This window comes from Physella acuta, unplaced genomic scaffold, assembly GCF_028476545.2.
Source record: "Physella acuta isolate Inbredline_101_S28 unplaced genomic scaffold, ASM2847654v3 ptg001480l, whole genome shotgun sequence".
Classification (NCBI taxonomy): Eukaryota; Metazoa; Mollusca; class Gastropoda; family Physidae; genus Physella; species Physella acuta.
In genome coordinates, this window is record NW_026732995.1 from 431,383 (window position 1) to 458,556 (window position 27,174).

Sequence of the window (27,174 nt, forward strand, 5' to 3'; positions counted from 1 at the left end):
GTGACATACAAGAATATTCGTGCAGCCTTTACTGAACATTGTTTTAGTCTCTGTGGTTGTGACATACAAGAATATTGGTGCAGCCTTTACTGAACATTCTTGTTTTGGTCTCTGTGGTTGTGACATAGACATATATTGGTGCAGCTTTTACTCAACATTCTTGTTTTAGTCTGTGTGGTTGTGACATACAAGAATATTGGTGCAGCCTTTACTGAACATTCTTGTTTTAGTCTGTGTGGTTGTGACATACAAGAATATTGGTGCAGCCTTTACTGAACAATGTTTTAGTCTGTGTGGTTGTGACATACAAGAATATTGGTGCAGCCTTTACTGAACAATGTTTTAGTCTGTGTGGTTGTGACATACAAGAATATTGGTGCAGCCTTTACTCAACACTCTAGTTTTAGTCTGTGTGGTTGTGACATACAAGAATATTGGTGCAGCCTTTACTGAACATTCTTGTTTTAGTCTGTGTGGTTGTGACATACAAGAATATTGGTGCAGCCTTTACTGAACATTCTTGTTTTGGTCTCTGTGGTTGTGACATAGACATATATTGGTGCAGCTTTTACTCAACATTCTTGTTTTAGTCTGTGTGGTTGTGACATACAAGAATATTGGTGCAGCCTTTACTGAACATTCTTGTTTTAGTCTGTGTGGTTGTGACATACAAGAATATTGGTGCAGCCTTTACTGAACAATGTTTTAGTCTGTGTGGTTGTGACATACAAGAATATTGGTGCAGCTTTTACTCAACACTCTTGTTTTAGTCTGTGTGGTTGTGACATACAAGAATATTGGTGCAGCCTTTACTCAACACTCTTGTTTTGGTATCCCAGGTGTTTTCCTTAGCTTGCAGCAGAAGTATTTTGTGGATAAACAGGATGTGGATTCAGCCATCAACAACATCTGTGCTGAGTCCCACCCCCTGGAGACAGACATGACGACCTACCTGTTGGCTTCCTGCTCCCATGTCCTGCAGCTGGTGCAGAAGGCCAAGTTCAAAGAGAAGTGTCGGGCCAATGATGAAAACAGGACCGCTCCAGTCTACCATAGGCAACTTTCTGTCAGGTTCCAGGACATGGATCTGCAGAAGTAAGTTAGGGTTCACTGCTTGTTATTAATGTAGGAGTTTTCAGAACTTGGAGTAGGTGGTGTGGTTGGGTCAGTAAAGCTAATAGTTGCTAAACCAAAAAGTACCCAGTTTGAACCCCTGGGCAGATGAAGCTCAATAGCTGGCATCAGCAACCCATCTATGAGAGTCTACAAAAAAGTTTTTATCCCTGTGTTTTAGAGAAGATGAAGGTCCAAAGATCCCTGAAGTTCTCCAACTGCCCAGTCTCTCCCTGGAGCTGACAGAAGAAGAGTGGGCCTCCATGTCACAAGAGCCATGTCATCAGATGAAGGAGAACCACCAGCTGACTGACAGCATCAAAAACCATTTTGCCAAGGCCATTAATACTTACCTGTGCCCAGTGCCTAACTTGCCAGATTTTTATTTTTATTGTCCAAATGTGATTTCATTAAAAACAGAGGTAAGACAAATCTACAGCACTTTCAAGTTTTATCAGTTTAAGTAGGGCCTACTTCATAGATTTTTTCTTTGACCTCTTGTCCCTGCTTCTAAAAACCTTAAACAGGTCAAATGATAAAACTCATGTTAACCCTTACAGGCCTATGCACCCGCGGCCGCCAGAGAATTTTTGTGTGTTGTACAGTCCAGTACTCCTGCTCTACTATATATAAAACGTTTGTTTACGCGTAGTAGCGCAAGTTTCATTGGTAACGAGATTTTGAAAATATAGGCGGAAGCGGAAAATAATGTTTTGTTAACGTTGTTTTCTCGTTCTATCACTTGTGCTTCATTTTCTAAGTTTTTTCTAAAGTTAAGAATTTTTTATCTCAAAATTATGGACTATATAATTAGTGAAATTAAAATACCTCTGCTGTTGAATCGGGCTTTATTTATAATGTAGCAATTGAAATAAAGAGTAGCTTGAGTGACAAAGCTAAAAAATTTTTAGCATTTAAAATACATTTTTTTAATAAAATAATATTAGAAGTATTGTTTTGTTTACATTTTTCTGGGATTAGTGTTATTTTTGTATTAATTATTAGTAAACTACTTAGCTATTTAACCTCATTCATAATAAATTTGGACCAGTTTTGTGTATAATGCTTTTATTTTATTTTTATAACCTAAGTGATTATTTAAAAAAGATGTTTTTTTAAAGTGTGGTGATTGAAAAATGCGTTGTCATTTTGTCTGGCCGTAGGGGAAGTAAAATAGTTATAATAAAATTTCTTGATCAAATTGACACTGTCATATTGCCTGATTTCACTGACACTGACCAATTACATGATCAAACTGACCAAGGCCATTGGCCTGATCAAATATATTGATCAAATTTACACTGAACAATTGTTTGATTAAACTGACCAATTCGCTGATCAAACTGACACTGACCACTTGCTTATTGTTTTGAACTCCAGAACAGTAACAATGAGAAAGACGAGGCATCAGATGGTGTAGAAGGTAAAAGTTTATTGTTTGTGGTTAGTTAACTTTAAGATTCATTGAGTTTCTAGACTCTCTTATTTAAATATTCATTGATTGAGTTTCTAGACTCTCTTATTTAAATATTCATTGATTGAGCTTCTAGACTCTCTTATTTAAATATTCATTGATTGAGCTTCTAGACTCTCTTATTTAAATTTTCATTGATTGAGTTTCTAGACTCTCTTATTTAAATATTCATTGATTGAGTTTCTAGACTCTCTTATTTAAATATTCATGCAGCCCATTCCCCTCCTGCTTTTAATGGTTTTGTTCTCCTTTATCCTGGCTGTTTTCATTAAATTAAAATAAAACAGTTGTTAGATAATTAAGATAAAATGAGCTGTTTGATAATGAACTAATGTATTTACTACTAAGTGTTACTGTACTACACATTTGTGAAGTGACAAAAACAAGCCATAAAACGACATTGTATTTGTTCATTGGATCAGATGGAAACATGGACAATGTTCATGAAGAGGAAGACATTGTCATAACAAGACCGGATGAGTTGGGTGAGACCTCTGTTGGAACATCCATGGAATCTAATCCAGATGACACATCCAATGAATCGTTTGAGGCCAATGTATCCACAGAGTCTGTGGACCAGGATCCTATCCCCCTGTTTATCCATTTCACCTGCACTGTCAAACAGAAGACCAATTTCCATCACATGTCTCTGAGAACTGTACCACAATGTTTTGGTGAGTTTTGGTAGTCGCAACCTAGAAACTTAAACATGTTTAGAAAAATACAGCAATAAGTTCTGTGCCAATTTATCACTAACATACTGACATTTCTTAGTCTTTATAATTCCCAGACATACTGTTTATTTATTCTGTTTATATTTTAAACATTTCTGTCAATACCCTTGTGATTTTGATATACTTTGTAGTTAAAGTTTGAAAAATATCTAAACTGATAGTTTTCCGTTTTCTTATCCAGGTCAAATCACCAAAGGATTGTCTGATCCATTTTTGTCAATTGACTTCTCCGACTTTAAAGTGACCTTTGACATCAACTGTCTGACACTGCTGGGGGATATAGATCATGTGCCCCGCAGGCCGTCCTATTCACGTCTGCTGTCTAACATGAGCCAGGGCAGTCAGACCGGAAGGGATGAGCTGGAAGATAGGACATCCACAGTCATTGGGTTAGTCACATCCACTGTCATAGGGTTAGTCACATCCACTGTCATAGGGTTAGTCACATCCACAGTCATAGGGTTAGTCACATCCACTGTCATAGGGTTAGTCACATCCACCGTCATAGGGTTAGTCACATCCACTGTCATAGGGTTAGTCACATCCACTGTCATAGGGTTAGTCACATCCACTGTCATAAGGTTAGTCACATCCACCGTCATAGGGTTAGTCACATCCACCGTCATAGGGTTAGTCACATCCACTGTCATAGGGTTAGTCACATCCACCGTCATAGGGTTAGTCACATCCACTGTCATAGGGTTAGTCACATCCACTGTCATAGGGTTAGTCACATCCACTGTCATAGGGTTAGTCACATCCACTGTCATAGGGTTAGTCACATCCACTGTCACAGGGTTAGTCACATCCACCGTCATAGGGTTAGTCACATCCACTGTCATAGGGTTAGTCACATCCACTGTCATAGGGTTAGTCACATCCACTGTCATAGGGTTAGTCACATTCACTTTCATAGGGTTAGTCACATCCACTGTCATAGGGTTAGTCACATCCACTGTCTTAGGGTTAGTCACATCCACAGTCATAGGGTTAGTCACATCCACTGTCATAGGGTTAGTCACATCCACTGTCATAGGGTTAGTCACATCCACTGTCATAGGGTTAGTCACATCCACTGTCATAGGGTTAGTCACATCCACCGTCATAGGGTTAGTCACATCCACTGTCACAGGGTTAGTCACATCCACTGTCATAGGGTTAGTCACATCCACTGTCATAGGGTTAGTCACATTCACTTTCATAGGGTTAGTCACATCCACTGTCATAGGGTTAGTCACATTCACTTTCATAGGGTTAGTCACATCCACTGTCATAGGGTTAGTCACATCCACTGTCATATAGTTAGTCACATCCACTGTCATAGGGTTAGTCACATCCACTGTCATAGGGTTAGTCACATCCACTGTCACAGGGTTAGTCACATCCACCGTCATAGGGTTAGTCACATCCACTGTCATAGGGTTAGTCACATCCACTGTCATAGGGTTAGTCACATCCACTGTCATAGGGTTAGTCACATTCACTTTCATAGGGTTAGTCACATCCACTGTCATAGGGTTAGTCACATCCACTGTCTTAGGGTTAGTCACATCCACAGTCATAGGGTTAGTCACATCCACTGTCATAGGGTTAGTTACATCCACTGTCATAGGGTTAGTCACATCCACTGTCATAGGGTTAGTCACATTCACTTTCATAGGGTTAGTCACATCCACTGTCATAGGGTTAGTCACATTCACTTTCATAGGGTTAGTCACATCCACTGTCATAGGGTTAGTCACATCCACAGTCATAGGGTTAGTCACATCCACTGTCATAGGGTTAGTCACATCCACTGTCATAGGGTTAGTCACATCCACTGTCATAGGGTTAGTCACATCCACTGTCATAGGGTTAGTCACATCCACCATCATAGGGTTAGTCACATCCACTGTCATAGGGTTAGTCACATCCACTGTCATAGGGTTAGTCACATCCACTGTCCTTGATTTGGTTCATTGTTTGGATGATATAGAAATAGAAGAAAGTCTCTTGGTCCAATGTTTGCAAGGATATGATTTATTAAGCTCTCATTTCCCATGTATTGAGTGTCCAGTGTTTTTTCCCCAGAACTCCCAAACCACTGGGTGACCCTATCAGCCATCTTCCTCGTGTACAGCATGCAGCCATCTATGCTGTCAAGGATGAGGTAACTTTATTTGTTCCACCTGATTTCAACTTTTGTCATTGTCTACAGTGTTATGTTGATATAAAAAAATGTTGACCAGATCATGTAGTGACAGCAAATTCAAATTTGTACTAGATTGAGTCCATAATGCAAGAGGAGGTGATCTCTGCCTTGCGTCACATGCACCCAATAACCTCGGATACCCTGATTTTTGTGGCTGATTACATCAGAACTGCTGTCCAGTGGAAATCTAGGACTGCCATGTACCAGTGTGTCAACCTCCAGTTTGTGTATGGGGCAGACCAGAGCCTTAACTTGTTCATTGAGGTGGGTAGGGGCATACTCAAGTTATACCATAGGGCAGTACTACAAGGTGTTTTACTATTTTAGTTGTTAAAACATTTTTCTGTGAACTTGTAGGAATTTGAGAGAACACATTTTCAAGGTTACAGACTAACAAAAGAAGGAAGTTACTATTTCTTGATTGTCAACAAAGCCATGGCCCACCAGATGAGGTATCAGCAGTTTGAGATAGCCCATGGCCCAGAGAATGAAAACATGGCCATGTGTAAGGAAGAGAGGAGTTTTAGCCTGCCTTGTGTCTTCCCTGAGCCAGGCGACCAGCTGAACCTTCCCGTGGGGACGCAGTCTCTGATCAACATGGAGGACACTGAGACCTCTGGGGACACCAGACACAGGCCACGCAGTGCATCAGACACCAAGTCCCATCCCCGGCTACAAAGCCAGGCCAGTGGTATCAAAGTTGGGCCGTCCCTGTCTGAGAGCAGTTCTCCTGGTCAGCTCATAGCTGCTTCACTCTTGACTGGTCCACTTCTTGCCATTCAGGATTTGAGAATCAAAGAAGAAGATAAGGATTCAGAAATATGGTACATTACTCTTTTAGCTTCTGATAAATTAACTTTTCAATGCATTAAAAAAATACAATTTAAAGTTGAAACATTTTATACAACTACAAATATGTCTATATTTTAGCCTATAACATGTTTCAATTATATTTTGAATGCAAAGTTGAGGGTGAGATGCATATAGTAATGTCTCTGTTTCAGCCTTAAAAAGTCCAGTAGTTTTGCTGGCTTACATGGATCCCATGGTCGTTCACCTGCTAATACAGCCAGCAGCTCTAGGAGCCGTCACTGCTCCGCCCCATCAGGACCCTTGAGTGTTGGCAGCCGTCCTTCCACTCTCCCACAGTCACCTTCTGTCATTTCTTCTAGGGAGTCCACAACAGATGATGGTTGGTTTCTTTCTGCTTGAATATCAGCATACTTGTGGTGACATAGTTGTTGTATGTGTAAAGCTTTGTGTACCATGGTGACCAGATTCTATGTCCAGGTTTTGATGGTGATGTGAGTGACATGGAGCTAGATGAGACAGCCTCAATGTCTGACATCAGTAGCTCCTACCCAGAGCTGCCTGACTACTGGCTACTTGTACAGATACATGCTGACAAGGCTGAGGTCTTTTTCCACTCCAGGTCAGTTCTTGATACAAACACTTACTCATGCATGCCTTCATGTTTAGTATTGTTTAAGTTTATAAATGTTTAAAGTTTAAATGAATAGTAACTATTTTTGTTAGCACTTAAGATCAGATATGTGTAAAATAATGTAAAAAATGGAGATTTTAATAAATGAATGTAAAATGGATAATAATAGTTCAAACTGATAGAAATAAAATGTGTATTAATGTAAGAAAGTGATGAATGTTAAGTGTGTATTAATGTAAGAAAGTAATAAATGTAAAATGTGTATTAATGTAACAAAGTGATGAATGTAAAATGTGTATTAATGTAAGCAAGTGATGAATGTAAAATGTGTAATAATGTAAGCAAGTGATGAATGTAAAATGTCTTCACATATGTCCACAGAGAAATCATGGAAGATGCCCCGCCCACTGACCAACAGAACATTTACTCCACCGCTATAGAAAACATTGACTCAGTGTGTCGTAAAGTCAACCAGGTAATAGCAAAAGTCAGCTTACAGCTTGCCAGATTTCTGGTGTTAGCATTTACCTATTTGATGCCATTTGGGCTTGTTAGTAAAAACTCTATTAAACAAATTGTTTGTTGTTAACAGGCACTGCTGTTAAAAGAACTAAACAAAAGTAAAGTGTGTAACGCCTTGTTAGTTCCTGAGGCTGATGAAGATATTAACTGGGCCAGTAAGGCAACTAAGTCAGGACTGACTAAAGCTGATGGTATGTTTAAAAAAATTGTATTCATAAAGCTAAGGAAGTGTTTAGAACTTGTCTTGTAATATGTAACTGTTCTAATAAAATTTGATCCACAAATCCAAGGAAGTGTCTAGAATTTTTAGGTCTGACTTTAACAACTTTTTTAACTTACTGACAATTTTGTTTGAATTATTTTTACTTAAGGCTATGACATTGATGATGATGATGATAGTGAGGAAGGTCAAGGTTACCTAGCAGCAGCCATGGACTTTGGTCCCGGCTACTTTGCCTGCGATGTGGTGTGGCAGAGCCATTTTGTCCTACCCCCCAGACTGAGGTGTGTCCAGCGTCCAGGCCTGCCGTCCAATGGTGTTCTGGCACTCAGACAAGTCCTCAACAACTTCCTTGTGACCAACAGGAAAAACATGTTCGTCATAGAGGAGCTCTCCTCCAGGAATGTCTTTTACCTCAGGTAAACTTCTCTCATCTGTAACATGTACAAGTCACCGGTAACATTTGACAGTCACCTGTAACAAATTTCCACTTACCTGTAACTAATTTCTACTTACCTGTAACACATTTTAAATTACCTGTAAGAAATTTCCACTTACCTGTAACAAACTTCCACTTACCTGTAACAAACTTCCACTTACCTGTAACATTTCCACTTACCTGTAACAAATTTCCACTTACCTATAACACATTTCCACTTACCTTAACACATTTCCACATACCTGTAACACATTTCCACATACCTGTAACACATTTTAAATTACCTGTAAGAAATTTCCACTTACATGTAACAAATTTTAAATTACCTGTAACACATTTCCACTTACCTGTAACAATATGTTCCAGTCATCCCTAACATTTTCTAATCTGTCAAAAAAATATCTCATTACTGTAAAATAAAATAAAAATCTTTTCGTGTAGGCTGAAAGAGATTCAAGTGGCCCAAGATTCTGACATAGAGCCTGACAGTTCAGTCTCAGACTTCAATCAAATGTCCTCCATCAGACAGGTTGGATTTTACTTCAAAAAGTTTTTTCCTTTATTGTTTGTATCAACAACTGATGATTTTAAATAATAGTAGCTTTTAATATTTTAGTGTTAGCTTATAATATTTTAGTGTTAGCTTTTAATATTTTAGTGTTAGCTTATAATATTTTAGTGTTAGCTTATAATATTTTAGTGTTAGCTTATAATATTTTAGTGTTATTAGCTTTTTATAGTTTGAAGATCATTGTAAAATAACTCGTAAAAAAAGCTAGCCTATCTACACTTAAACATATAATGTCTAGTTTGTTAATTTTACTAGCAGAATAAAGGGGATAGTGACTCTGTGTCCTTGACCTCAAGTTTAGGCCGCCAATCTTCTAAATATGAGGAAGCTGTAGAGATCACAGTCCATGGGATTGAGGATGTAGGTCAGTAGGTCAATAACTAGAACAAATTCTAAAAGGCTACTGGACAAAAGTGCATGGTATTCTGTAAAAATACTGAACTCCCTGCTATATCCTTGCATTTGTTGAGCATCTAAACATGTTTAATGGCTGGCATTTTCAGGAAAAGAAATCAAGGATGACCTGATGAAAATGCTTCAAAACAAACTAGATGACGCACTATTGGACAACTTGACAGCCATGTTTGGCAGAAACCCACAGAGTAAACTGAAGCCAGATGATATCACAGTGAGTTTAGTTAAGGCTGTCTTCTGGGGGTTTTACTGTTCTAATCAGGTCGGCCGTGGTGCAAAGATTGCAATAGACCATCTTGTGTTAGCATTAACATCACCTGCGCCATCTGTCCCCAGTTCATCCAGAAACCTCACCATCCACCAGTGGACACTCTGCTCTTGACCATCCCTGGACACTGCTCTATGTACCTGGTGGCTTTAATGTACTACCTCAAGCAGAACTTGCTGCAGTTTCTCAATGTCCCAAATTATGTTGATCTACACCCTACATGTCAGTTTCAGGTGAGAGAACTCTAGGATTTCCCATGTATCCCATGTTTCTACTCTAGAATAAATGTCCCACCTACCTACCTGTCCTGTGTACCTGCTGTAGAGCAATGTAAATGGCCTATAAATGTTCTCTAACAGGATCTGTATGATGGTGTGTGGGCCCCCATCCCCTCAGACAAAGTTTATCTGTACATCAGACCCCAGCCTGGAGGAGGAAAAGGTTTTTGTTTTTCTTTCTCATTCAGTGTTTTTGTGTAGCACACATGCTAGAGGTCTTAAACACAGTAACACTAATGTTTTGCTAGAGGTCTTTAATACAGTAACACTAATGTTTTGTTTGAGGTCTTAAATACAGTAACACTAATGTTTTAATAGAGGTCTTAAATACAGTAACACTAATGTTTTAATAGAGGTCTTAAATACAGTAACACTAATGTTTTAATAGAGGTCTTAAATACAGTAACACTAATGTTTTGATAGAGGTCTTAAATACAGTAACACTAATGTTTTGATAGAGGTCTTAAATACAGTATCACAAATGTTTTAATAGAGGTCTTAAATACAGTAACACTAATGTTTTGATAGAGGTCTTAAATACAGTAACACAAATGTTTTGCTAGTGGTCTTAAATACAGTATCACTAATGTGTTGCTAGTGGTCTTAAATACAGTATCACTAATGTTTTGCTAGTGGTCTTAAATACAGTATCACTAATGTTTTGCTAGTGGTCTTAAATACAGTATCACATATGTTTTGCTAGTGGTCTTAAATACAGTATCACTTATGTTTTGCTAGTGGTCTTAAATACAGTATCACAATAGCCAGCTTTTTATTTATTGTCTTATTTTGCCACTGCCCAGGCCTTGCATGCATCACGGTGAACCTTGTGGATGGTCAGGGGAAACAGGTCAAGCTGCTCAACTGTCCAGCTCCAACCAAGAACAACATGCCCTCTCTCAGTGACCCCAGTGAATTTGACAAATATGTCCAGACTACAGTCCATGAGAAGTCAGCCTCATCCAGACCAGGTAAGGGCAGGGGGAAATGATTGTATCACACCTGGTTCATCCAGGTAAGGGCAGGAGGAAATGATTGTATCACACCTGGTTCATCCAGGTAAGGGCAGGAGGAAATGATTGTATCACACCTGGTTCATCCAGGTAAGGGCAGGAGGAAATGATTGTATCACACCTGGTTCATCCAGGTAAGGGCAGGAGGAAATGATTGTATCACACCTGGTTTATGAGGTGTGAGAGGGGTAGAAGCCTAATTGTGGCTGATACAGCAATCTTAGATCAATTCAGATTTCAGGGCCATAAGAAGACAAAGGTACAAAAAGTCAGAACAGTACAGCCAGATGGGATCAGTTGTCCTCTCTTTATGGCACTAATTCACCTCACAGTTAGCTCCACAAAATCAATGTGTCTGTTGGTACACTGTTCTAAATGTTTACAGATAACACCACAAAAGATGATCTTGTTGATGTTAACTTGTTGAATGAAGTGTTTAGGCTTCTGATAATTGTGTTTTGTAAAAGTAAATCTCCACAGGAAACAATGTTTTAGTCTGGGTTGTTGGAGTCTTGATGCATCAGTGGCTGTGTGTATTCTTTAGGACCAACAGCACTGATACAGTTCAGGATCTGGGAGTGTGGCAACTCTGATGTTAAAGTTCTTCGTGAGCGCTTGATCGCAGCAGTACGTCATGCGCTGTGTGACATAGTCATGGAGTATTTCATGCTTACCTCCCCTATCTGCTCTGTGCCTAAGAACCTGATGGACGTGTGTGCCCCACCTGTCTCCTCTCTCCCTGCTTCACCAACCAAATTACCAGGTGAGTCACCATTACCAAATTACCAGGTGAGTCACCATTACCAAATTATCAGGTGAGTCACCATTACCAAATAACTAGTGAGTCTCCATTACCAAATTACCAGGTGAGTCATCATTACCAAATAACTAGTGAGTCACCATTACCAAATTACCAGGTGAGTCACCATTACCAAATTTCCAGGTGAGTCACCAACCAAATTACCAGGTGAGTCACCATTACCAAATTACCAGGTGAGTAACCGTTACCCAATTACCAAAACAAGAGAGTTGTTAACCTTCTGAAGCTACATTTGTCCACATGCTAAATGCCATTGTTTTCCTGTACACAGCTGAAAGTCTAGAGAGGAAGCACAACCCCCTGTCACGCAAGCTTTCTGTGGACCCACCACGCAGTGTCACACATTCCATCTCCATGTTTTCTTCATTCCCTGAGCACAAGCATCAAGAGATTGTAGGGAAGGTAAGCCTCTGGCCAGGTTTTATGTCCAGTGTCAGTTAAGAAGTTGACTTGCGAGGTTTAATGTAAAGCCAACTTAAAGACTAAGGACTGGCCAGGTTTAATGTAAAGCCAACTTAAAGACTGCTGACTGACCAAGTTTAATGTAAAGCCAACTTAAAGACTGCTGACTGACCAAGTTTAATGTAAAGCCAACTTAAAGACTATGGACTGGCCAGGTTTAATGTAAAGCCAACTTAAAGACTGCTGACTTGCCAGGTTTAATGTAAAGCCAACTTAAAGACTGCTGACTTCCAGGTTTAATGTAAAGCCAACTTAAAGACAGCTGACTGGCCAGGTTTTATGTCAAGTGTCAGTTAAAACGTTGACTTGCCAGGTTTAATGTAAAGCCAACTTAAAGACTGCTGACTTCCAGGTTTAATGTAAAGCCAACTTAAAGACTGCTGACTTCCAGGTTTTATGTCAAGTGTCAGTTAAAACGTTGACTTGCCAGGTTTAATGTAAAGCCAACTTAAAGACTGCTGACTTCCAGGTTTAATGTAAAGCCAACTTAAAGACTGCTGACTTCCAGGTTTAATGTAAAGCCAACTTAAAGACTGCTGACTTCCAGGTTTAATGTAAAGCCAACTTAAAGACTGCTGACTTCCAGGTTTAATGTAAAGCCAACTTAAAGACTGCTGACTTCCAGGTTTAATGTAAAGCCAACTTAAAGACTGCTGACTTCCAGGTTTAATGTAAAGCCAACTTAAAGACTGCTGACTTCCAGGTTTAATGTAAAGCCAACTTAAAGACTGCTGACTTCCAGGTTTAATGTAAAGCCAACTTAAAGACTGCTGACTTCCAGGTTTAATGTAAAGCCAACTTAAAGACTGCTGACTTCCAGGTTTAATGTAAAGCCAACTTAAAGACTGCTGACTTCCAGGTTTAATGTAAAGCCAACTTAAAGACTGCTGACTTCCAGGTTTAATGTCCAGTGTCAGTTAAAACGTTGACTTGCCAGGTTTAATGTAAAGCCAACTTAAAGACAGCTGACTGGCCAGGTTTTATGTCAAGTGTCAGTTAAAACGTTGACTTGCCAGGTTTAATGTAAAGCCAACTTAAAGACTGCTGACTGGCCAGGTTTTATGTCCAGTGTCAGTTAAGATGTTGACTTGCCAGGTTCAATGTAAAGCCAACTTAAAGACTGCTGACTGACCAGGTTTTATGTCAAGTGCCAGAAAGTTGACTTAAAGCAGCTTACCTCTGATTTTTGTATTGGTTTAGTGCCTGGACTTCAACACAGTTCCTGCAACAACTGACCAGTCCCCCCTCCCCCGGACACCAGGGGCTGCACAAGCTGCCAGGGGCAAGGATCTGCCAGATATGAGACCCCCTGTGGCCAAGTATGAGAGTGGGGAGAAAGGGAACCTTCACCCCGTCTTCTGCTCTCTCATCAAACCTTGGATGGAGTTTTGTCATAGTATAGGTAAACTTGTTACCCCAATGTCTTGTGTGGTAGCTTAGGTAAACTTGTTACCCCAATGTCTTGTGTGGTAGCTTAGGTAAACTTGTTACCCCAATGTCTTGTGTGGTAACTTAGGTAAACTTGTTACCCCAATGTCTTGTGTGGTAACTTAGGTTAACTTGTTACCCCAATGTCTTGTGTGGTAGCTTAGGTAAACTTGTTACCCCAATGTCTTGTGTGGTAGCTTAGGTAAACTTACCCCAATGTCTTGTGTGGTAACTTAGGTAAACTTGTTACCCCAATGTCTTGTGTGGTAGCTTAGGTAAACTTGTTACCCCAATGTCTTGTGTGGTAGCTTAGGTAAACTTGTTACCCCAATGTCTTGTTTGGTAGCTTAGGTAAACTTGTTACCCCAATGTCTTGTGTGGTAGCTTAGGTAAACTTGTTACCCCAATGTCTTGTGTGGTAGCTTAGGTAAACTTGTTACCCCAATGTCTTGTGTGGTAGCTTAGGTAAACTTGTTACCCCAATGTCAGGTGTGGTAGCTTAGGTAAACTTGTTACCCCAATGTCTTGTGTGGTAGCTTAGGTAAACTTGTTACCCCAATGTCTTGTGTGGTAGCTTAGGTAAACTTGTTACCTCAATGTCTTGTGTGGTAGCTTAGGTAAACATGTTACCCCAATGTCAGGTGTGGTAGCATAGGTAAACATGTTACCCCAATGTCAGGTGTCATAGTAGAGGTAAACTTGTCATCCCAATGTCATGCATGGTAGCTTAGGTAAACTTGTTACCCCAATGTCTTGTGTGGTAGCTTAGGTAAACTTGTTACCCCAATGTCTTGTGTGGTAGCTTAGGTAAACATGTTACCCCAATGTCAGGTGTCATAGTAGAGGTAAACTTGTCATCCCAATGTCATGCGTGGTAGCTTAGGTAAACTTGTTACCCCAATGTCTTATATGGTAGCTTAGGTAAACTTGTTACCCCAATGTCATGTGTGGTAGCTTAGGTAAACTTGTTACCCCAATGTCTTGTGTGGTAGCTTAGGTAAACTTGTTACCCCAATGTCTTGTGTGGTAGCTTAGGTAAACTTCTGTTACCCCAATGTCAGGTGTGGTAGCTTAGGTAAACTTGTTACCCCAATGTCATGCGTGGTAGCTTAGGTAAACTTGTTACCCCAATGTCTTGTGTGGTAGCTTAGGTAAACTTGTTACCCCAATGTCAGGTGTGGTAGCTTAGGTAAACTTGTTACCCCAATGTCATGCGTGGTAGCTTAGGTAAACTTGTTACCCCAATGTCTTGTTTGGTAGCTTAGGTAAACTTGTTACCCCAATGTCTTGTATGGTAGCTTAGGTAAACTTGTTACCCCAATGTCTTGTGTGGTAGCTTAGGTAAACTTGTTACCCCAATGTCAGGTGTGGTAGCTTAGGTAAACTTGTTACCCCAATGTCTTGTGTGGTAGATAGGTAAACTTGTTACCCCATTGTCAGGTGTGGTAGCTTAGGTAAACTTGTTACCCCAATGTCTTGTGTGGTAGATAGGTAAACTTGTTACCCCATTGTCAGGTGTGGTAGCTTAGGTAAACATGTTACCCCAATGTCAGGTGTCATAGTAGAGGTAAACTTGTCATCCCAATGTCATGCGTGGTAGCTTAGGTAAACTTGTTACCCCAATGTCAGGTGTGGTAGCTTAGGTAAACTTGTTACCCCAATGTCTTGTGTGGTAGCTTAGGTAAACTTGTTACCCCAATGTCTTGTGTGGTAGCTTAGGTAAACTTGTTACCCCAATGTCAGGTGTCATAGTAGAGGTAAACTTGTCATCCCAATGTCATGCATGGTAGCTTAGGTAAACTTGTTACCCCAATGTCTTGTGTGGTAGCTTAGGTAAACTTGTTACCCCAATGTCACGTGTCATACCAACTTAAGAAATGTGAGCTGATGTTGCAGGTGTCCCATCTGTATACAGCAGCAAGTTAAAGTTCCAGGCCAAGTACTCCATAGACTTTGTCATGAAAGAACTGAACCAGTCCATTCCCTCTATAGCAAGTGACACCAGCCTCAAGATTTTCAAGGTCATCCAGACCAGCACACCATCCCAGCCACCTTATGGTGTTCTTTTCACACCATGTAAAGTGACACCAAGGGTGAGTCGCAGTCAACTGTTTGTTCTGTGTTGCTAAAGTCACTCAAGTTAAATATCTGACAACATTAATTGTATTGTCTATGGCTGTGTTGTTGGTGTGATATATGGATAACTAGCTCTGGGACAGCTTAAAAAATAATCTTAGTTGACTCTGATATATTGGCTTTCAAACATCTTTTAAATATAAAAATCTTGTAGAATAAATAATTTTTATTAAAATTATCTGTTTATTTTGGCACTGCTGCTGGTAACTATATATATGTGAAACAATTGTTTCTTCTATGTAAAATCCAGTAATGTATGTAGGCTAGAACTGTATGCTCTATATAAAATATTGTATTAGGTTTAGAGCTGTTTTAAGAGTCAACATTTATAGAATCATGTTTTTTAATGTGAATTGTCACCAAGTTAGCAATATGAGTTTAAAAAAATACTAATTGAATGGTGCCTATAATATCAATCTAAATTTTTAAATTCTGTATTGTCACCTACAGGATATCCACATGAACAGGGTTCTGGAAAGTTTGGCTGCCAATGGTGGTAAAGTTAATCTGATAGCCATTGGTCGAAGCATGGACCAATGGCATGACACAGTTCTGGAACATCAGGATATGATTCCCAACATTTCCAGCTCAGCATTAAAAGGTTTATTTTTTTTTGTTGTCAATTGTACACATCCATAGAGGTTTTTCAGTAGTGTTTTTACTCTGATTAAATCTTGAGACTCCAAAAAGCAAATATAAGCATAATGTCCTGCCCACAGCACCACCTGTTTATATACTGCCCACACCACCACCCACATATATGCTGCACATATACTGCTCACACCACCACCCGCATATATGCTGCACATATACTGCCCACACCACCACCCGCATATATGCTGCACATATACTGCCCACACCACCACCCGCATATATGCTGCACATATACTGCCCACACCACCACCCGCATATATGCTGCACATATACTGCTCACACCACTACCCGCATATATGCTGCACATATACTGCTCACACCACCACCTGCATATATGCTGCCCACACTGCCACCTGTTTATATACTGCCCACACCACCACCCACACATATGCTGCCCACACCACCACCCACACATACACTGGCCACACCACCACCCTCACAATGCTGCCCACACCACCACCACCTGTTCATATACTGCCCACACCACCACCATATGCTGGCCACACCTACAGCCACACATATGCTGGACACACCACCACCCACACATATGTTGGCCACACCACCACCCACACATATGCTGCCCACACCACCACCCACACATACACTGGCCACACCACCACCCACACATATGTTGGCCACACCACCACCCACACATATGCTGGACACACCACCACCCACACATATGTTGGCCACACCACCACCCACACATATGTTGGCCACACCACCACCCACACATATGTTGGCCACACCACCACCCACACATATGCTGGACACACCACCACCCACACATATGCTGGACACACCACCACCACCTGTTCATATACTGCCCACACCACCACCATATGCTGGCCACACCTACAGCCACACATATGCTGGACACACCACCACCCACACATATGTTGGCCACACCACCACCCACACATATGCTGCCCACACCACCACCCACACATACACTGGCCACACCACCACCACCTGTTCATATACTGCCCACACCACCACCATATGCTGGCCACACCTACAGCCACACATATGCTGGACACACCACCACCCACACATATGTTGGCCACACCACCACCCACACATATGCTGCCCACACCACCACCCACACATACACTGGCCACACCACCACCCACACATATGCTGCCCACACCACCACCCACACATATGTTGGCCACACCATCACCCCCACATATGTGGCCCACACCACCACCCACACATATGCTGACCACACCACCACCCACACATATGCTGCCCACACCACCACCCACACATATGCTGGCCACACCACCACCCACACATATGCTGACCACACCACCACCCACACATATGCTGGCCACACCACCACCCACAGATATGTTGGCCACATACCACCCACACATATGTTGGCCACACCACCACCCCCACATATGCTGACAACAGCCATAGAACTTGTTTCAGTGAGCTGTACAATGTGTGTCCCATCTTGTATTGACCTAAGGTCACCCTACTGTTTCAGGCTACAGAATGAACCAGAAGTTCCAGCTCCAGATGCCAGACACAGACAGTAAGGTCAGTGAGCCAGGCAACCTGAAGTCTGCTGAGAAGGACTTTGTACCCAGGCAGAGGCTGATTATCATTACGTGTGAGAAAAAAGAGGTAAAGGACAAATTATGTGAGCATGGCTCAACCAAGACTTGATTCATCAGATGTAAACAAACATTATCCAAATATTTTTTGTTTAACTAACACAATATATTTCAGCTGTCTCTATTATTGTACAACTGGTCCAATGAGCAGCAGTTCTCCATAGAAAAAACAACCAAAAGGCTAATAGAGTGGAACAACGCGCGTTCCTTTGTGCTGAACAGCATCTTGGCCCAGAAAATGGGTTTGTTTCATCACTTCCAGTTTACTGAGCTACAATATGCAACAGTGAGTCCATCCATTTGCTTCCTTTCTAAACACTTTCTTCACAATATAATTCTGTATTTATAATATGACCTTTCAAATTTATATTTTAACATTTTTTATCACGTTATGACTTCATTATTTACAACATTCACTTGAAATAATTTTATTTTTAAAGAATTATAAAAAAGTGCAAACAATCCATTTTTTTTTCAAATATACCGACAAACTTAAGTTATTGGAAAAAAAAAAATTTCTTTCCAGTCTAAGAATACACTCATTCAGATAACCTCTCAATCCACTCCTAAAACTTAATTCACAAAGATGAATTCTCATTCCTCTCCTAAAACTTTATTCATGCTAATGAATTCTCTCCTGCCTAACTATGAATCAATTCACTCAGTTAATTATCTGGATCTATACACTTAGATTAATCGCCCCATCCATCTATCAGAATCCATTGATTGAGAGAATTTCTCTTATCCCAGACTCAGAATCCATTCACTCAGTCCCCTGGAGAAGTGGAAAGTTTAATACGTAACCACACCCCGCGGGACTTTCAGAGGAGGAATAGCAGTATGTCAGTGAAGGAAAGAGAAAAGTCAGGCCACCGTCCAATCAAGAGAATCATACCGTTTGACCAGACCTACAAGATGATTGTGCCACCCAAGCACCTGAATAAGATAACGGTTAGACTGACACTAGACCCAGTCAGTCGCCATGGGATACCAACACAGGAGCTTAGAGCTCAGTCTAGACAAGGTGGGTCAAACCCTGTGCTGGTGTCATATGGTTCTCCCTTACCTCTTATGTGGCTTCAAGTGTTAGCACACCACAGTTTGTTACTTGAGTTTGCTGTAGTGGTAACAAAAGAAATCCATTGCTTAAACTTGTTTTGTTGCTGAAAGATATGGAACTTTGGAATAAGAAAAGTGTGAGGGTGGGGATTTTTAAGAAGGCGTAACGAATGGATCCAATAATACACAGTTCAAGTTCAACTATAATTGTTCTTTATTATATATATGTTCAAGTTTACTATTTACTTCTACTACTGACTGTTCACTATACTACTAACTCCCATGACCAATCCTAACACTAACTGTTCTCTACATTCTACAATCTAACACCTTCTACCTCGCTAGCTAATCATGATCTACCTAACTATCTACATTCTCGGCCGTCTCTGACCGCTACCTAACCCTTCTGGCCTATCGCTCTACTGCCCCACGCCTCAGTGGTCAGCTGACCATACCACGTGACCGGTCAGTCTCTGAATTTTCATTGGTCTACCTCTGACTAACACGCTAAAGCCTATTTCTGCTATCTACCTGGCTTCGACGCAACATTGCGTCATCACATATCTCCCTCCCTTTCTGTAGCTGACAAATTATATTTTTCAGCGTCTGCTACTAATCTAATACATCAACAACTATCTGTCTTACTACTCTATTCTATCCCTAACATCAATCATATAAATCAAATACAAAATGGGACAGCACAGTTTACAAAAACACAAAATCTTGTGTCTGTGTTCCTGAAAAAAAAATGTCATTGTTCTAGTTTTTGTGTAAGTATCCTGACGTCTGTGGTGTCTCTGCTTGATAATGTATGTCTATGTTATGGTTTGATTGAATCTAATCATGTGTAACTCAGTTCTGGTTAGGTTGTCGTGTACTGGCCTTGAGCTAATCTTAGTAGAATGTGTAACTGGTTGAACGGGCTCTGCGAGCAGTGTAAGTGTATGTGTAAGTGTTATGTAATTGTTGGCGTTCCTCTGTGGTGGGTGGGTTGTGGCGAGTTTTGATGTACATTCCCGTGAGGCGGGTGTAGGCGTAACTTTCGTTGGTCAATGTGATGACGCAACAATCTCATCTCAACGCTGGTTGAGACGTCCACGTAGAGTGGTTATACGATGAACTGGAGCTGTCTGATGCGGTGACGAACAATGACGTAACTTTCCGACGCTGGGAACTTGGACGATGGGTCTTCTACCCTTTGTATGTGCCGACGTAGGTGTACGTAGCTGGCGGTCTGTTATTCAACTCCAGTGCGGGGGCGAAGCGGTGGCGATGCGTCCGCTGTCTTGACCAGGGCAATTCTCTGTTCAGCAGGGCTGTTCGCTGTCCAGGTAATTCAACGTAATCAGGTGGCGGCATTCTTTGAAGTGTCTGCTTCATCTCGTCTCATTCTGTATAACGCTGGTGGGTCTGAAATTGTATTACGAGACTATAAGCAATGGCTTTACGTGACTATCTTAGTGCCCGCGCAGACAAGTATTCAGACAGAGGTACCTTCCATTAAAAAAAAAAAACCTCAATCCCAAATTTATACGTGCTGAACATTTGTCTGGCGGTATAACAAACATTAAAAAATACATTACAAGTATAACATTACAAAAATAACCAAATAAAAAAATCAGTACACTCTAATCTAACAGCAATCTGTAAAGCCTAATAAACTCAATAGACGTAAACACTACTAGAGCATAGAAATAGCTTCACAAAAAGAATAGACATGTGAGTGTGTATCGTGCCATTTCAACACGTGATCATATAGTGGAGCAGCTCTCACTAACTGACTTCTGACAAAAAAACTGGCTGGCTTGACTTAATGACTGACTTCACTTTTGACTTCAGTAACTTGACTTATTTCACTTTGACTTCAGTAACTCGACTGACTTCAGTAACTTGACTTATTTCACTTCGACGACTTCAATTACTTCAACTTGACGACTAACTTCACTTTGAAGACTAACTTGACCTCGACGACTTCACTTCAATTCAACTTAAAAGACTTCACTGACCGACTTAAACTTCGACGACTTTAACGTCTTCACTTTGACTTCAAAGACTTTTCCTTGACTTCAACTACTTCAATATGACTTCAAAGACTTCACTTTGACTTCAACGACTTCAATATGACTTCAAATAATTCACTTTGACTTCAACAACTTCAATATGACTTCAAAGACTTCACTTTGACTTCAACAACTTCAATATGACTTCAAAAACTTCAACGACATCACTTTGACTTCAAAGACTTCACTATAACTTCGACGAGTTCACTTCTTTACTATGACCTCAACGACTTTAATATAACTTCAAAGACTTTTCTTTGACTGCAACATGACTTCAACTACGTCACTATGACCTCAACTACGACTTTAACAACATTGACTGACTTGACTGACTTCAAATAACTTCTTTGACTTCAGTTCTGACTTAGATTAACAGAAAAAAAAAACTCGACTTGACTTTAGTCCGTTGTTCAAAAACATTCGTGGGGGCGTTCCGGGTCAAATTCTATCCAGGCCTTAATATACCACACTAGGGCCGATAGGGCGGGGCTCGGTGTGTACAAAGGTGTTGTGAGCTTTCACATGGTCTATGATTACTATACTTGTGTTTGTGTAGGTGTGTTGATGGGGTCATCTGGTTTAAGGCTGACCAGGAGTAACAGTACTGTTTGTCTGCTATCAAATTCCTTGTTACATATTCCTCTGATTCATTGTTTACTGATTTCTCTAATCTCAGCAATCTATTACTGACTGTGTCGTTCTGCATCCCTAAGTTAAGAACATCTGCACCAATCTCGGTAGTCTTTCTAGAATGATCATCAATAACCTCGTTAACTTTTTCTATCAACTTGCCCGTTTTGAATTGCATCTCGTCTACTTTTGTGTCTACTTTTTCGTTGTCTCGAATACTGGGCTGCTTGTTTATTTGTTGCTTGTGGTTCATAAATTCTACATTAAACTGCTTCACTCCTGTAATGTTGCCTAATATCATATCGTATGGCCCGTTTTTGAAAACAGCTGCTTCAACTGTTTTACACGCTGAGGGTGTGGCTATGGTGACTATGGCTGTTGGCCAAACATATGTGCTGCCTCTTGAACTGTGAACACGTTGTGTTCTGCCTGTGTATTGATGGTGTTGTACGAATGTGTTACGTACTGCCACTGTGGAGCATAGTGTATCCCTAATTGCTGTGGCGTATCTGTTATTGACTTTTGATGTAAATATGTCTGTTCTTCTACTGGCTTCTGTAAACGATGACATAAAAGCTTTTCTATTTATCTGTCTATATTTTGGTCTGTTGCGTTGTGCATCTTGTTGGCGTCTATCATAATATCGTATTCTGCAATTTATTTGTTTGTGGCCTGTTCTATTACAATAGTAGCATTTGACACTGTACTTGTGTTTTTGTTGACTGTAGTTAATCTGAATGGTGTGATTTGCCGTATTACGTTTTTGGAGTGTAGGCCTATGTGGTGTTTCACTTTTTGTAGTAGGTATTTCGCTTGCTTCACTGGACGTGTCATCTGAATCTGAGTCGTAGGAATAGTAAAATGCTGGTTCGGCTATCTGGTTGTTTTTATTTGTATCTAAACTTTGCACCATTTCTTGTTTGGCTTGGCGAAGTTCTCTCATTTTTTCTATTTCTTTACGAATTCTTTCTGTTTCTTCTTTAATTCCGGCAATATATGTTTCTGCTTCTCTTTGTTTCTCTGCTAACTCGGCATCTATCTTTGCATCATATTCTTCTTCAGTCAACAAGGAATCTGGATCTCCGGTTACCTTGTAATCTACAATTCTATTGATCAAATCTTCCATAGCATCTGGATCATCTAGAGTTTTTACGTCAAATTCTTTAACAGTTAATAACCAGTCTCGATTTTCTGTTGTCGTGTATTGTCCAAGCCTAATAATCAATTCATCCAGAATATCTGGATCCTCAATAGTTCTTGTTTTGTGTTCCATTTTAACTGTATTCTGAACATTTGTGTATAGCAACAAGTCATCAATTCTACCTGACTCTTCTAGGCCTGACTTGAGCTCAGTTTTAGTGCCCACTTCGTACAATGGAGGCATTTTTAAGGGTAGTGTGGTTGAAGAAACAGATAAGAAAGAGGCAGAAAAATCGCTGGTACCAAATATCCAGCACGAGTCTAAACCCAAACGTTTAAAAAAATTTTGGAAGGTACTTATCTTTTTGGACATGTAGACTGTTTCCTTGTGTTGTTAATCCAAACTCGTTCCGGTTGAAGAAACCCGTTGTTGTGTTGAGTTGAAGAAAGCTGTACACCAGTCGTACTCCGTCATGAATAGCTGATATACGTTCTTTCCCTTACTCACCCCGCAGCTCCACCAGATGTGAGGGTGGGGATTTTTAAGAAGGCGTAACGAATGGATCCAATAATACACAGTTCAAGTTCAACTATAATTGTTCTTTATTATATATATGTTCAAGTTTACTATTTACTTCTACTACTGACTGTTCACTATACTACTAACTCCCATGACCAATCCTAACACTAACTGTTCTCTACATTCTACAATCTAACACCTTCTACCTCGCTAGCTAATCATGATCTACCTAACTATCTACATTCTCGGCCGTCTCTGACCGCTACCTAACCCTTCTGGCCTATCGCTCTACTGCCCCACGCCTCAGTGGTCAGCTGACCATACCACGTGACCGGTCAGTCTCTGAATTTTCATTGGTCTACCTCTGACTAACACGCTAAAGCCTATTTCTGCTATCTACCTGGCTTCGACGCAACATTGCGTCATCACAAAAAGCTTTAAAAAATGAATGTAGTTATCATATGACTTGTTTGATTGTTTCAATTTGTTTCCTCTCACCCCTCAAATATTTGCCAAGCTTTGACCCATCCTATAAGTTGAGTGTTTTCTCTCTTCTTTCTAATCATCTCCTTGAATGGTTTTTAATTAATGTCTCAAGATAAATTTAATTTTAGAAAATGTAAACTGGCAACACTTAGCTTTATCTTAGGGTATTTTTGTTTTACTTTCCAAAATTTAAATAAATGAAATAGAATTTACAAAATTTCGAGTACATTAACCTATGCAATAATTTTATAATAATTTTGAATTTAACATAAAAAATAAACATGCAATCATAAAAAACCTGAGCCTCAGAAGACACCTCTTATTTGTTCCTTTTTAAAACAGACATTTTTCAACAATTATTAGTCCCATGTTTTCTATTAAAATTAAATAAATAGCCTTACTATTCCCTCTTGAATTTTTTGTTTAAAAACATATTCATGTCATTTCCTCGTGTAATCAAAGTAAACCAATGTTTGAGTCAACATTTCCTCATGTAATCAAAGTAAACCAATGTTTGAGTCAACATTTCCTCATGTAATCAAAGTAAACCAATGTTTGAGTCAACATTTCCTCATGTAATCAAAGTAAACCAATGTTTGAGTCAACATTTCCTCATGTAATCAAAGTAAACTAATGTTTGAGTCAACATTTCCTCATGTAATCAAAGTAAACCAATGTTTGAGTCAACATTTCCTCATGTAATGACACTAGACAAACAGCAGACGTCAGCTAGCCGCAAAGATTTGGCTGAAGAGAAGGTCCTGCTGGTCAACATCAAGGATCCTGTCTTTCAACATGGCCACCAGTTGACTGAGGCACAGAGAGCAGTTTTTGAAGGTAAAATTTGGCAAGCAGGTTTCTCATGGTTTATTTACCCTTGTCGTCTTCCCTTCTCTTTCCCCCTCCCCCCTTGCTGCCTCTACCTGTTGTTGGCCATTATGTATGAAATTGTAAATTTTTTACTCCCTTACATTTTGCTTTGAGTTTTAAGCTATGCCCACCATTGAGTTTATATTTTTCCTTCAACCTTTACAAGAAGAAATTTTTATTTCTCTAGAGGAAGATCACAGCAAGTTGTACTCATTGTATCTTGGCTTCTTACAGATGAGTGGTAAAAATAAAGCAAACCCACCTATAATGGTGAGTATGTAACTTAACAAGTAACACAAGCACTTTGGGGTGGAGGTTTATCAGTTTCTTGTGTTTTGATATATATGGTGGAGTTGTAGTTTATATTTTTTGGTATACAAAAAAATGTGTGTCTGTATTTATTCATTACAACACCTTTATCCAATCACCATGAAACTGTAGGAAGTTGTTGATTACTCCAGCATTAATTAGCCTACATTCATTATGATTTTAAAGAGTGCCCTAGCTGTTGGGCTACTATAATTGATGACTAAACCAAATGAGGGGTGGCACCCTGCAGCCCTAGGGTAGTGTAAGCAGTCTGTCTATCCCTAGGACAACTGGGCTGTACAGTGGACTATCCAGCACCCTAACAACAAAGATAGGAAAACAGTAGTTCTGACATTGTTTACATTTAAATATCTTGAGTTCTGATCAACCAAAAAATGATAAATTTGGTGTCTAGGAATCATGCTGATATTTTAATGTCACCCCACATAGAAATGGGGTTTAAGGAATGTCTTGGTAAATTACTTAACAACATTATTTACATTCCTTTCATCTTATATTGCAGACAGGCTTCTACAACCATTGTTTTTGTAGAATCTAATTCTTTTGCTGAACTTTACCAACAGGAAGACTATTTGATGCAACTGAAGCGCTCATGTCGGCTGTTCCATTACTGTGCCACTCCCCTGATATTTTCCTCCTCCTGGCGCCAGAGTGTGGTACAGAAGACAACATGTAAGACTGACAAGTCCAGGCAGGACAACAATCCAGCTTCAACATACAACATTTTAAATGCTACAGCAGGGCTGATAGCAGGGGGCACACCCACAACACCAGACAGGACCCACAAAACTGTAAGTCAATTTACCTGAGGCTCGTGAGTCAATTTACCTGAGGCTGACAAAAGTGTGAGTCAATTTACCTGAGGCTCACAAAACTGTGAGTCAATTTACCTGAGGCTTGTGAGTCAATTTACCTGAGGCTTGTGAGTCAATTTACCTGAGGCTTGTGAGTCAATTTACCTGAGGCTTGTGAGTCAATTTACCTGAGGCTCACAAAACTGTGAGTCAATTTACCTGAGGCTTGTGAGTCAATTTACCTGAGGCTTGTGAGTCAATTTACCTGAAGCTTGTGAGTCAATTTACCTGAGGCTGACAAAACTGTGAGTCAGTTTACCTGAGGCTTGTGAGTCAATTTACCTGAGGCTTGTGAGTCAATTTACCTGAGGCTTGTGAGTCAGTTTACCTGAGGCTCACAAAACTGTCAGTCAATTTACCTGAGGCTCACAAAACTGTGAGTCAATTTACCTGAGGCTCACAAAACTGTGAGTCAATTTACCTGAGGCTCACAAAACTGTGAGTCACTTTACCTGAGGCTCACAAAACTGTGAGTCAATTTACCTGAGGCTCACAAAACTGTCAGTCAATTTACCTGAGGCTCACAAAACTGTGAGTCAATTTACCATTTTTCACTACAATGTTCATCATCAATGGTGACCAAGTTAGCCTATCTGTCTGTAGAATTTATTTTTCCTTGTTAACAATACTCTAAACAATACCTTCATGTTGATTGTGTACAGATGTCTGAACTGTCCAATGCTGTTTGTTGTTTATTGATGAAGAATAAGTTGAGTCATATTTTTCATGTCATCAGTTTCCCAATCTGTTGCCTGTACCAAGTCCTGTCAGTGTAAGTCATACACTGCATGGCCACACTATCAGCATGGCCAATGTTTTCTTGTTTCAGCATGGCCATTGTTTCCTTATTTCAGCATGGCCATTGTTTCCTTATTTCAGCATGGCCATTGTTTCCTTATTTCAGCATGGCCATTGTTTCCTTATTTCAGCATGGCCATTGTTTCCTTATTTCAGCATGGCCATTGTTTCCTTATTTCAGCATGGCCAATGTTTCCTTATTTCAGCATGGCCATTGTTTCCTTATTTCAGCATGGCCATTGTTTCCTTATTTCAGCATGGCCATTGTTTCCTTATTTCAGCATGGCCAATGTTTCCTTATTTCAGCATGGCCATTGTTTCCTTATTTCAGCATGGCCATTGTTTCCTTATTTCAGCATGGCCATTGTTTCCTTATTTCAGCATGGCCATTGTTTCCTTATTTCAGCATGGCCATTGTTTCCTTATTTCAGCATGGCCATTGTTTCCTTATTTCAGCATGGCCATTGTTTCCTTATTTCAGCATGGCCATTGTTTCCTTATTTCAGCATGGCCATTGTTTCCTTATTTCAGCATGGCCAATGTTTCCTTATTTCAGCATGGCCATTGTTTCCTTATTTCAGCATGGCCATTTTGTCATTATTTTAGCATTCCCATTAATCA

At 40.1% G+C, this 27,174-nt stretch overlaps 1 protein-coding gene across 6 annotated transcripts in view; it reads left to right on the forward strand.

The window, feature by feature from the left end:
• LOC131928250 (KICSTOR complex protein SZT2) overlaps window positions 1-27,174 on the forward strand; it is an 89,765-nt gene that overhangs the window by 53,368 nt on the left and 9,223 nt on the right. For 3 of the 6 annotated variants that reach the window (XM_059284212.1, XM_059284214.1, XM_059284215.1), the window contains exons 31-61: window positions 840-1,095; window positions 1,295-1,535; window positions 2,494-2,536; window positions 3,010-3,261; window positions 3,503-3,710; window positions 5,392-5,470; window positions 5,585-5,776; window positions 5,870-6,336; window positions 6,517-6,704; window positions 6,803-6,944; window positions 7,338-7,431; window positions 7,549-7,669; window positions 7,850-8,117; window positions 8,579-8,666; window positions 8,964-9,072; window positions 9,212-9,336; window positions 9,459-9,623; window positions 9,750-9,831; window positions 10,472-10,639; window positions 11,226-11,444; window positions 11,773-11,903; window positions 13,164-13,365; window positions 15,288-15,484; window positions 15,978-16,128; window positions 17,677-17,816; window positions 17,922-18,092; window positions 18,557-18,830; window positions 24,413-24,538; window positions 24,759-24,841; window positions 25,465-25,692; window positions 26,492-26,527. In XM_059284212.1, coding sequence (XP_059140195.1) covers window positions 840-1,095; window positions 1,295-1,535; window positions 2,494-2,536; window positions 3,010-3,261; window positions 3,503-3,710; window positions 5,392-5,470; window positions 5,585-5,776; window positions 5,870-6,336; window positions 6,517-6,704; window positions 6,803-6,944; window positions 7,338-7,431; window positions 7,549-7,669; window positions 7,850-8,117; window positions 8,579-8,666; window positions 8,964-9,072; window positions 9,212-9,336; window positions 9,459-9,623; window positions 9,750-9,831; window positions 10,472-10,639; window positions 11,226-11,444; window positions 11,773-11,903; window positions 13,164-13,365; window positions 15,288-15,484; window positions 15,978-16,128; window positions 17,677-17,816; window positions 17,922-18,092; window positions 18,557-18,830; window positions 24,413-24,538; window positions 24,759-24,841; window positions 25,465-25,692; window positions 26,492-26,527 — 5,246 coding nt within the window. The remainder of the gene's footprint in view (window positions 1-839; window positions 1,096-1,294; window positions 1,536-2,493; window positions 2,537-3,009; window positions 3,262-3,502; window positions 3,711-5,391; window positions 5,471-5,584; window positions 5,777-5,869; window positions 6,337-6,516; window positions 6,705-6,802; window positions 6,945-7,337; window positions 7,432-7,548; window positions 7,670-7,849; window positions 8,118-8,578; window positions 8,667-8,963; window positions 9,073-9,211; window positions 9,337-9,458; window positions 9,624-9,749; window positions 9,832-10,471; window positions 10,640-11,225; window positions 11,445-11,772; window positions 11,904-13,163; window positions 13,366-15,287; window positions 15,485-15,977; window positions 16,129-17,676; window positions 17,817-17,921; window positions 18,093-18,556; window positions 18,831-24,412; window positions 24,539-24,758; window positions 24,842-25,464; window positions 25,693-26,491; window positions 26,528-27,174) is intronic. The other 3 variants (XM_059284213.1, XM_059284216.1, XM_059284217.1) reach the window with 3 other exon arrangements.